This window comes from Mya arenaria, chromosome 11, assembly GCF_026914265.1.
Source record: "Mya arenaria isolate MELC-2E11 chromosome 11, ASM2691426v1".
Classification (NCBI taxonomy): Eukaryota; Metazoa; Mollusca; class Bivalvia; order Myida; family Myidae; genus Mya; species Mya arenaria.
In genome coordinates, this window is record NC_069132.1 from 55660935 (window position 1) to 55673965 (window position 13031).

At 37.0% G+C, this 13031-nt stretch overlaps 1 protein-coding gene across 2 annotated transcripts in view; it reads right to left on the reverse strand.

Moving 5' to 3' along the window:
* Positions 1–12678, reverse strand: part of LOC128207991 (uncharacterized) — a 143603-nt gene extending 130925 nt beyond the window's left edge. For both annotated transcript variants that reach the window (XM_052911233.1, XM_052911232.1), the window contains exons 1-3: positions 12431–12678; positions 4457–4513; positions 390–435 (exon numbers count right to left, since the gene is read on the reverse strand). In XM_052911233.1, coding sequence (XP_052767193.1) covers positions 390–435; positions 4457–4513; positions 12431–12604 — 277 coding nt within the window. In that variant the 5' untranslated portion in view covers positions 12605–12678. The remainder of the gene's footprint in view (positions 1–389; positions 436–4456; positions 4514–12430) is intronic.
* Between the last annotated feature and the right edge of the window lie 353 nt (positions 12679–13031).

Genomic DNA, 13031 nt, shown 5'->3' on the forward strand with positions numbered 1-13031 from the left:
CCTACAGTGCCTAAAGGAAGCTACTCCCCTGAACTGCCACACTCGAAAATATCTGGATGTGTTTCTAATGTGTATAACATGACCTTGAAAAATTGCATTGTAAACATGCTTGATTAATTGAATGACCAGCATGTTTAGCTTATTAATTTGGAGAACAGTAGTAAGCCATTATACAAACAATTTATATTGAATAGGCTGAATGTATTCTTGGACTCCCATGCGTTTGAACCATGGATTCTCAGCAAACATCTGAGAGTCTCAAGCACAGTTCTGCACAAACATAACTTAAGAATAATACATTATGTTGATATTTAAGAATAATAGGTCCTCAAAAAAAAAAATAAGCATTAGATTGGAAATGCCGAGCCAATTGAATTACTGTGTCTTACCATAATTGGTACGCAGCACAGAACAGGTTCCATAACAGTAGGGCTCCTGCAAAATACAGTGTATATTATTGAAGCATAGAACAATCTCCATAAGGCTCATGCAAAATACAGCACACAATACAGCACATTATTAAAGCATAGAACAGGCTCCATAAGGCTTCTGCATAATAAAGCACATTATTGAAGCATAGAACAGGCTCCATAAGGTTCCTGCACAGTATAGCAAATAATACAGCACATTATTGAGGCATAGAACACGCTCTATAAGGTTCCTGTAAAGTACAGCACATTTTTGAAGCATATAACAGGCTCCATAAGGCTCCTGCACAATACATCACATTATTGAAGCATAGAACAGGCTCCATAAGGCTCCTGCACAATACAGCACATAAGTGAAGCATAGAACAGGCTCCATAAGGCTCCTGCACAATACAGCACATTATTGAAGCATAGAACAGGCTCCATAAGGCTCCTGCACAATACAGCACATTACTGAATCATAGAACAGGCTCCATAAGGCTCCTGCACAATACAGCACATTACTGAAGCATAGAACAGGCTTCATAAGGCTCCTGCACAATACAGCACATTACTGAATCATAGAACAGGCTCCAAAAGGCTCCTGCACAATACAGCACATTATTCAAGCATATAACAGGTTTCATAAGTCTTCTGCACAGTAGGGCACATCATTTGAAGCATAGAACAGACTTCATAAGGTTCCTGCAACAAACAGCACATAATTGAAGCATAGAACAGGCTAAATAAGTCTCCTGCACAATAAAGCACATTATTGAAGCATAGAACAGGCTTCATAAGGCTCCAGCAACATACAACACATAATTGAAGCATAGAACAGGCTTCATAAGGCTCCAGCAACATACAGCACATTATTGAAGCATAGAACAGGCTTCATAAGGCTCCAGCAACATACAGCACATTATTGAAGCATAGAACAGGCTTCATAAGGCTCCTACACAATAAAACACATTATTGAAGCATAGAACAGGCTTCATAAGGCTCCAGCAACATACAGCACATTATTGAAGCATAGAACAGGCTTCATAAGGCTCCAGCAACATACAGCACATTATTGAAGCATAGAACAGGCTTCATAAAGCTCCAGCAACATACAGCACATTATTGAAGCATAGAACAGGCTTCATAAGGCTCCAACAACATACAGCACATTATTGAAGCATAGAACAGGCTTCATAAGGCTCCAGCAACATACTGCACATTATTGAAGCATAGAACAGGCTTCATAAGGCTCCAGCAACATACAGCACATAATTGAAGCATAGAACAGGTTCAATAAGGCTCCAGCAACATACAGCACATTATTGAAGAATAGAACAGGCTTCATAAGGCTCCAACAACATACAGCACATTATTGAAGCATAGAATAGGCTTCATAAGGCTCCAGCAACATACTGCACATTATTGAAGCATAGAACAGGCTTCATAAAGCTCGAGCAACATACAGCACATAATTGAAGCATAGAACAGGCTTCATAAGGCTCCAACAACATACAGCACATTATTGAAGCATAGAATAGGCTTCATAAGGCTCCAGCAACATACAGCACATTATTGAAGCATAGAACAGGCTTCATAAGGCTCGAGCAACATACAGCACATAATTGAAGCATAGAACAGGTTCAATAAGGCTCCTGCAACATACAGCACATAAATTAAGCATAGAACAGGTTCAACTAGAGATTGCTTTTTTGAAAAAGCGCTTGTCTCCCCTATTGTGTGGTCGTAACTGAGAAAAAATAAATGATGGACATGAAATTTGTAACTTTGGACTGGAGACAAACCAACAGTGAAGTTTGGTTTATTCGATTATATTAAATAGTGAAGAGAAGAAAGTGTTGTTGATTAATCATGGAAAATGTAAACGAAGTTTGCATTGTATGAAGTTCCTGGGCGCAAGCGTTATTCAATTATTGATCGGAAACCATTTTTCAGCTCACAGTCATCGTGACCATGACCTTTTACCTACTGATCACAACATCAATAGGGATCATCTACATAACCAACTTGCATACCAAGTATTAAGTTCTTGGGTGCAAGTGTTCTTTAGTTACTGAGCGGTAACCATTTCTTCAACTCAAGGTCATGGCAACCTTGACCTTTGACCTACTGATCTCAAAATCAATAGGGGTCATCTACTAGTCATGACCGACTAGCGTACCAAGAATGAAGTTCCTGGGTACAAGCGTTCTTAAGTTATTGAGCAGAAACCATTTTTAAGCTTAAGGTCACCGCCAACGTATCATTTTTTACCTGAAGGTAACCTTGACCTTTGACCTTTTGATCTGAAAATCAATAGGGTTCATCTTCTAGTCATGAACAACTAGCTTACCAAGTATGAAGTTCCTGAAACCAAAGGATCTTTAGTTATTGAGCGGAAACTTTTTCTTCACTTCAAGGTCATGGCAACCTTGACCTTTGACCTAGTGATCTCAAAATCAATATGGGTCATCTTCTAGTCATGACCAACTAGCATACCAAGTATGAAATTCCTGGTTGCAAGCGTTCTCTAGTTATTGAGCGGAAACAGTTTCTTCACCTCAAGGTCACGGTGACCTTGACCATTGACCTACTGATCTCAAAATCAATAGGAGTCATCTACTAGTCATGAACAACTATGAAGTTCCTGGGTACAAGCTTTCTTTAGTTATTGAGCAGAAACCATTTTTAAGCTTAAGGTCACTGCCAACATAACATTTTTTACCTGAAGGTAACCTTGACCTTTGACCTTTTGATCTCAAAATCAATAGGAGTCATCTAATAGTCATGAACAACTAGCATACCAAGTATGAAGTTCCAGGACCCAAAGGATCTTTAGTTATTGAGTGGAAACCGTTTCTTCACCTCAAGGTCACGTTGACCCTGATCTTTGACCTAGTGACCCCAAATTCAATAGGGGTCATCTACTAGTCATGACCAACTAGCATACCAAGTATGAAGTTCCTGGGTCTAAGAGTTCTATAGTTATTGGGCGGAAACGAAGTGTGACGTACTGACTGACTGACTGACAGACTGATGGACTGACTGACGGACAGGGCAAAAACAATATGTCTCCCCATGAATGGGGGAGACATAAAGATATTACACGCAAATGATTTTTACATGGAAGGTCACCACGACCTTGACTATTGACCTTGTTACCCCCAAAACAATTGGGATCATCTAGACATCATGACCAACCTCACTTCAAAGTTTGGTGAACCTAGATCAAAGCATTCTCCTGATATTGCACGGAAATATTTTTTTACATTAGAGGTCACAGCGACGTTGACCTTTGACCTTGTGACCCCCCAAAATATAGGAGTTTTCTAAACCTCATGATCAACCTCCCTACCAAGTTTGGTGAACCTAGGTCAAACCATTCTCAAGATATTGAGCGGAAATGTTTTTTACATTGGGGGTCGCCGCGACCTTGACCTTTGACCTAATGACCCCAAAAACAATAGGGATCTTCTACACCTCATGACCAACCTCCCTACCAAGTTTGGTGAACCTAGGTCAAACCGTTCTCAAGATTTTGAGCAGAAATGTTTTTTATATTGGGGGTCGCCGCGACCTTGACCTTTGACCTAGTGACCCCAAAAACAATAGGGATCCTCTACACCTCACGACCAACCTCCCTACCAAGTTTGGTGATCCTAGGTCATGCGGTTTTCCAGTTATCGATCGGAAACGAAGTGTGACGTACGGACGGACTGACGGACTGACGGACTACCGGACTGACGGACAGGGCAAAAACAATATGTCTCCCCCAGAGAGGGGGAGACATAATAAGGCTCCTGCAACATACAGCACATTATTGTACATAAGGTTGTATCTTACACTGATCATATTCATTGCTGATTGACCCCTTTAAGAGAAATTAAGGATTACAGTAGATATGTTGACATACACTACCTGTACTGTAACACTCTTTACAGTGTACAATGTCTGAAGATGAAAAGAAAATTGACACCCAAACCCCAAAAGTTTCCTTATGTGAAACCTTTAGAGCAAGTTATATCAAAATATAGATTGGACATACTTACATCACAGTTTGTAATCCAATGCACTGTAGTATTGCAAAGTGCGCAGCTGTCTGGATTCTGAAACAGAGCACATACAATGTGGGTTTGAGCAAATTTCAAAGCATTTTAATTAGTGAAACACCACTATAACATCAGCATCATTGTAGCATACATCTATTGACATGTTTACTAACTCTGTCCTTGTATGGGTACAGAACGACTGGGGAGTAGACATGAGCAAAACAGTGGTGCAATTCAGCCATTAATCCAGCATTTTCAGGTTGCTCTTATCTTTGGTTTCCAGACTCATGTTTGGTATTTATGTTTTAGATCAAATCAATCAAAAACAGATAGGAAAATAAAATCCCCCCCCCCTTACTTGAAGTAAAATTATTTGATGTAAACACATTTTCAGTAGTTATATTTAAATAATTTGTAACAGAAGTTTCATTCAATATAAGTCTGTGTACTGTTTGTTTCACCACTAGTCATTTTGAATATTAAAAACAAAAAAGACTTATCTTAAAGCCAATAAACTGTTGTTTCATGTAATGAAATATTAGAACAAGTGCTGTCACAGGAATGTGACAAATGCCTCCGAAAGGCCTCATGGACAGATAGCCTTTAGTATTTTGGCCTTTATGGACAGATAGCCATTAGTATTTGGGCCTTCATGGACAGATAGTATTTGGGCCTTCATGGACAATTAGCCATTAGCATTTGGGCCTTTATGGACAGATAGCCATTAGTATTTGGGCCTTTATGGACAGATAGCCAGTAGTATTTTGGCCTTTTTGGACAGACAGCCAGTAGTATTTGGGTCTTTATGGACAGAGAGCCATTAGTATTTGGGCCTTTATGGACAGATAGCCAGTAGTATTTTGGCCTTTTTGGACAGACAGCCAGTAGTGTTTGGGCCTTTATGGACAGATAGCCATTAGTATTTGGGCCTTTATGGACAGATAGCCAGTAGTATTTTGGCCTTTTTGGACAGACAGCCAGTAGTATTTGGGCCTTTATAGACAGATAGCCATTAGTATTTGGGCCTTTATGGTCAGATAGCCATTAGTATTTGGGCCTTTATGGTCAGATAGTCATAAGTATTTAGGCCTTTATGGACAGAGAGCCATAATAGTATTTGGGCCTTTATGGACAGATAGCCATAATAGTATTTGGGCCTTTATGGACAGTTAGCCATAATAGTATTTAGGCCTTTATGGACAGTTAGCCATAATAGTATTGGGGCCTTTATGGACAGATAGCCATAATAGTATTTGGGCCTTTAAAAGGTTATGGACAGATAGCCAAACTAGTATTTGGGCCTTTATGGACAGATAGCCATACGTATTTGGGCCTTTATGTACAGATAGCCATAATAGTATTTGGGCCTTAATGGTCAGATAGCCATTAGTATTTGGGCCTTTATTAACAGATAGACATTAGTATTTGGGCCTTTATGGACAGATAGCCATTAGTATTTGGGCCTTTATTGACAGATAGACATTTGCATTTGGGCCTTTATGGTCAGATAGTCATTAATATTTGGGCCTTTATGGACAGATAGACATAAGTATTTAGGCCTTTATGGACAGTTAGCCATAATAGTATTGGGGCCTTTATGGACAGATAGCCGTAACAGTATTGGGACCTTTATGGACAGATAGCCATAATAGTATTGGGGCCTTTATGGACAGATAGCCATAATAGTATTTGGGCCTTTATGGACAGTTAGCCATAATAGTATTTAGGCCTTTATGGACAGTTAGCCATAATAGTATTGGGGCGTTTATGGACAGATAGCCATAATAGTATTTGGGCCTTTAAAAGGTTATGGACAGATAGCCAAACTAGTATTTGGGCCTTTATGGACAGATAGCCATACGTATTTGGGCCTTTATGTACAGATAGCCATAATAGTATTTGGGCCTTAATGGTCAGATAGCCATTAGTATTTGGGCCTTTATTGACAGATAGACATTAGTATTTGGGCCTTTATGGACAGATAGTATTTGGGCCTTCATGGACAATTAGCCATTAGTATTTGGGCCTTTATGGACAGATAGCCATTAGTATTTGGGCCTTTATGGACAGATAGCCAGTAGTATTTTGGCCTTTTTGGACAGACAGCCAGTAGTATTTGGGTCTTTATGGACAGAGAGCCATTAGTATTTGGGCCTTTATGGACAGATAGCCAGTAGTATTTTGGCCTTTTTGGACAGACAGCCAGTAGTATTTGGGCCTTTATGGACAGATAGCCATTAGTATTTGGGCCTTTATGGACAGATAGCCAGTAGTATTTTGGCCTTTTTGGACAGACAGCCAGTAGTATTTGGGCCTTTATAGACAGATAGCCATTAGTATTTGGGCCTTTATGGTCAGATAGCCATTAGTATTTGGGCCTTTATGGTCAGATAGTCATAAGTATTTAGGCCTTTATGGACAGAGAGCCATAATAGTATTTGGGCCTTTATGGACAGATAGCCATAATAGTATTTGGGCCTTTATGGACAGTTAGCCATAATAGTATTTAGGCCTTTATGGACAGTTAGCCATAATAGTATTGGGGCCTTTATGGACAGATAGCCATAATAGTATTTGGGCCTTTAAAAGGTTATGGACAGATAGCCAAACTAGTATTTGGGCCTTTATGGACAGATAGCCATACGTATTTGGGCCTTTATGTACAGATAGCCATAATAGTATTTGGGCCTTAATGGTCAGATAGCCATTAGTATTTGGGCCTTTATTAACAGATAGACATTAGTATTTGGGCCTTTATGGACAGATAGCCATTAGTATTTGGGCCTTTATTGACAGATAGACATTTGCATTTGGGCCTTTATGGTCAGATAGTCATTAATATTTGGGCCTTTATGGACAGATAGACATAAGTATTTAGGCCTTTATGGACAGTTAGCCATAATAGTATTGGGGCCTTTATGGACAGATAGCCGTAACAGTATTGGGACCTTTATGGACAGATAGCCATAATAGTATTGGGGCCTTTATGGACAGATAGCCATAATAGTATTTGGGCCTTTATGGACAGTTAGCCATAATAGTATTTAGGCCTTTATGGACAGTTAGCCATAATAGTATTGGGGCGTTTATGGACAGATAGCCATAATAGTATTTGGGCCTTTAAAAGGTTATGGACAGATAGCCAAACTAGTATTTGGGCCTTTATGGACAGATAGCCATACGTATTTGGGCCTTTATGTACAGATAGCCATAATAGTATTTGGGCCTTAATGGTCAGATAGCCATTAGTATTTGGGCCTTTATTGACAGATAGACATTAGTATTTGGGCCTTTATGGACAGATAGTCATTAGTATTTGGGCCTTTATTGACAGATAGACATTTGTATTTGGGCCTTTATGGTCAGATAGTCATTAATATTTGGGCCTTTATGGACAGATAGACATAAGTATTTAGGCCTTTATGGACAGTTAGCCATAATAGTATTGGGGCCTTTATGGACAGATAGCCATAATAGTATTGGGGCCTTTATGGACAGATAGCCAAAATAGTATTTGGGCCTTTATGGACAGTTAGCCATAATAGTATTTAGGCCTTTATGGACAGTTAGCCATAATAGTATTGGGGCCTTTATGGACAGATAGCCATAATAGTATTGGGGCCTTTATGGACAGATAGCCACTAGTATTTGGGCCTTTATGGACAGATAGCCACTAGTATTTGGGCCTTTATGGAGAGATAACCATTAGAATATTGGTCTTTATGGACAGATAACTATTAGTACTTGGACCTTAATGGACAGATAGTCATAAGTAGTTGGGCCTTTATGGACAAATAGCCATTAGTATTTGGGCCTTTATGGACAGATAGCAATTAAATTTGGGCCTTTATGGACATATAGCCTTGAGTTATGTAAATTTTTCATGACAACCTTCCCACGCGGTTTTGAAATGTTGATCTCTAGCGCAAAAAAGAGTGCATTGTTTAGTCTTTCAATCAGTGTATTAGTCACCATTTATGTTTGCATAGTTTCTAAGAATACTTCGAGATAAATTTTGTCAAGCAAAGCAAACGCATGTAGATAGTATTAAAATGTCACATATTTAGATAAAACTGCAATCATTCAAACAGGCAGTCATTAGTGAACCGGCAGTCCCTATTGGTCAAGCTTAGTCCCAAACATTTTTCCTTCTTTTATCATATAAAATATACCGATGCTGCATCGAAACCTTAATAAGTCGCAGAGTCGAATACAAATGCCGGTCGACTCCATCGAGGTCATAATTTCACACTTTTTCCTTGAAAATGTGTTGCAAAATAAACAAACAATGGCTATGTGTTAAAATTTTCGGAGTTGTAAGAATTGCAATGACAGTCGAAAGGAAGTGTGATAAAGAGTGAAATTTTTTATCAATGTTGACGCATGACCGCTATTAGTTATTAAGGGCACATTGAGAAGATAATTATGATTTTAATATGCACAGTATTATTATGTTTTCACTTGTTACTTGTTTAGAAAATGTGCTTTTTGTATAGTAAAACTATTTATTCACTTATTGGTTCCTCTTGTACATTTACGGTATATGTCAGCCTTTGAACATATGACCGATTTCCACAACGCAATACATAATCGGTGTCGAATGTAAGTATTCGTTTTGACAACTTCAAACTTAAAATAAACTGATAGACAATTCATAACGAACTGGGAAACTGTCGTTGGAAACATCAGTTCCATCGAGGTTTTAGCTCGGACCCTGGCGTCCTTGAGCGATCGCAGTATTACTGTATATGCCTTTTGATTGTTCAGTAAAGTTTTTATTTGTTATATCAATATTTGTGGGATGCAAAAACGCATTTTTGAAAGAATTTCAAATTTGGCAAACTCACATTGGCGTTTTCATTATGCAAACGTAAGTAGTCCAGTAAAAAATGGCACAGACGTGATATATCACATATCCTTATGTGCCTACAATGGTATTAAAGTTAAATGTAAAATAAGTCTTTTCTAATTGAATATTTTCTAGCATACTGGATAAACATTTCCAGTGAATTTCTACAAGACCTCACTAAGCAATGTCACACTCCCTTTTTTTGTGGAATTACAAAGACGCATTTTTCTCCCACCTCAGATGAGTAGATCCAAAAATTTAACCATGCTAGAAATTCTTATCTTGCCCACGGGCAAAGATAAAACAAGTACCCGTATGGAACTCCTTCTTAATGGTAACAACAATGTGATAACCTTCCCTGTTGAAGACAGACGTCTGTAGCATTACAGAAACCTTGTCTTGTGGCAATATTTAGAATGCTAATTAATTATTTCTCGCTTCAAATGTCACCATAAAAAAGTTTTCATGCACCTTTCAAGAAAATTTAATAATGCTTCACTCTCCTCAGAACTATTTAAAGACAAATTTGACTTTTAACATAATCTGAATCACTGCGTGCATATCCATGACAACCACGAATTATCACATATCCATGTGCATTTATTTTCACTACGCACAAAAGAGTTCCAGCCAAAAATACATTTTAACCTTATTTTGTTTAAATGACGTGGGAGAAAAAGCATCTACCATAGCCACTCGTGTAAGATAGGTTCATCCCAACCCTACGCTCGGGTCGGGATGCACCTATCTTACACTCTCGGCCATGGAACATACTTATTATCTACTCAATCTTAATCTTAATAATTTTATATACATGGTTACAGGGCAACATAAGTGCGCTCAGGTTTAATTTTTTTCTTGATATTACTATTCTGTAACATTTGAATTGTATATCATGTTTTCGTTTGACAGAAATCATCACAGACACACCACCTTATTGTATATGCCAAATTTTATTCCATGTTGTTCCTAACTTCATTATGAATAAATTGTGGAATAAATATTGTTCATGTCATATTTCATGTCACTGAAAATTGTTTAATCCCAGCTGTCGTTTAGCAAAGAAGGGCTGAGTGCTGCCTTTTATACACAGATGTCTTTATGTGTCTACACTATTTGAGTTGAGTTGAGTTGAGTTGAGTTCAGGGTCATGTCAATTTTCAAAAAGAAGCAGTTTAAGAAGACACACTTATAATACATAATGATGTGAATGTATTTACGATCATTAATTTTGTTGTCCAACATATCTATACATCTCTAATATGCCCATTATTTTTTCATTGTTATTATTAATATAACTGTATATGCAAGAAGGTTATAAATCAAGCAAGTTTCAGTTTTATCTCCTCCAATATTGGCCTTAAGTGCGATATTACTTTTAGAAACATAACAAAATGGAATCAATTAACAAAAAAAAGCAATTAGGATTAAAAAAGCTGATTTCAACAATTAATGAAACAACTGTATATGGATAAGTGTTTTTCTGGGGTTATAGGATAAACAGTTTTGGTACCGTTCAATCTTGATAAAAAAGAGTGGTCGTTCACCAGAAATTTCTGAGTGTGGTTGTTCGCATAATTTGATATTTTACGATTTCCTTCAAAAACATAATTTCCCCTTGCAAAAGTACTCTATATGTTTTATATAAGCTTTTTATATATGGTTTTCATAAATAACCAGTTGCAATTATCCATTTTATTATATTTAAAATATGTCTTGTCTGCATAGCTGATTACAAATTTGTTTTGGAATGTTATTAAAATGTACAACACCTTTTCCAAATAATCAAAAACGTGTGTTAATTTCACTGCAGACGTTCACAATTATTGTGGTAACATCTTACATTGATGAAAAAAAGTAATTGTATCCTAATCTAAAACAAATAATACTTAAATTGCTGAAATTTTATTACAGAAGAAATCCAAAATCATCAAAAATTGGTATTGAACTATGTAATATAAGTAGTGTCAGCATGATATGCCCCCTTCAAATACACAGATTTTTCTTAGTTCTAACTGATCACACAAATTCACTGATTCTTACGATTTGGCCACTTTTACTACTACTTATGTCTACATATTTTATGTAGTGGGTGCAGTTACTCTTACTTATGTATACATATTTTAGGTGGTATACCTATTTTTTTATGAAATTATGTGAATAAATCAATTAAACTCAAATAAATTTGTAATCTCCAGTATTTGCAAATAGGAAGCTTTGGAACAAGATGGACATGATTGGTCTACACTGTTGTGGGAATACACACCTGTACAGCAAACTGACACAATTACCAAAACAAGGAGCCTTTATCTTGAAATTTTGTAAATTTTTACACTGAATACATAAAACTCCTAATACAACACAATTAAATTCAGATAAACAACCCTTATAAACAACCCGTAGACATTAACTTTTGAAAAGCTCCCTACTACATTGTTTCCATAATGTCATATATGTCATTATTTCCTAAACCACAGTATTGAGCCCAATCAATTATTTTACATTTTCTGTGAAATTCCATACAAAAATGAAATATATGAGTTATCAAATGCCTTGAACTTTAAATAAGTCACAAAAAAATTGTATACACTTGTAACATAATGTTAAGGAGTTTTTATTACATGTTCTTACGCCAATGAAATGTATATTAAAGTCAGGGCCGTAGCTAGAGACATACAGACATAGAAACAGTATCATTGGAGCTTTCTCCAGAAAGAAAATGTATTGCGAAAACAGAAAAACTTTGTATAAAACTAAATGTCTGAACCATGGGCTGGACACTCTGTAATAGGGGCCCATTTCATTAAAAGATATTTTAATTGAGATTTTCAAAAATTTATATCTGTATAAACATCACAATTAGCAACCAGTCGATATGTTTATTTCCTCAATGTTGTGTTCATTTTTTTAATACCGGCTGAAGTTCAAACAAACATGTATCAAAATAAAGAAATTATGACAGTAATCAATTTCAATTTATGACAATGATAGTTATTAAAACTGGCAAATCAAATCCGATCTAAGCCTAGCTACCCTATTGATTCTATATTTAAATTTGGAAAACACTTTTATATTGATATAAAAAATAAAAATAAATCCTTAACACCTTTAATGAATTTACCAACCTTTGTATCTAGACAGAAGGCCTCACACTGAGCGGCACACAGCAGGCTCTGTATGTCATCCTGGTAGTCATATGCCCACACTTGTCCAAATTCACAACCCTGTAACGCGAGAAAACAAAATAATACGTATAGCCATGTTCCGTTAGTCATTACATGTTTCCATTCAGTTGCCATATCGTGTACGGCAGTTCATCTTCAGGGCGTGATGTTATGGTCCTGATCATAGCATGGTTATCTCAACAATTAAAGTAAACTTAGTTGCCGGTTCCTTCCGTAAAAGAGATAAGAACTTGCAGCAGTTCATCTTTCGTGGCTAATCGAGATACTCTCTGACCTTAGAGTTGATAACATATTATAGCTGCTCTTAAAAAGTTTGAAAACAAAGAGGAAAGTTATTGCAACCCAAGTAATGAAATCGTAAGAAAGACAAGAGATGTTTGTTTAGCATGTATGCCAATTAGTCATTCTGCAGTTAAATGTCAGTGAGAAAATTTATCACATAAACTAAATGTTGGATTATAGAGTTAAAAGTTCTGGCATTTGACCAGCCTGCCTTTTTCAGTATTTGTGGTACTTTATGTGCTTTGGGTGTAGAGGCAGA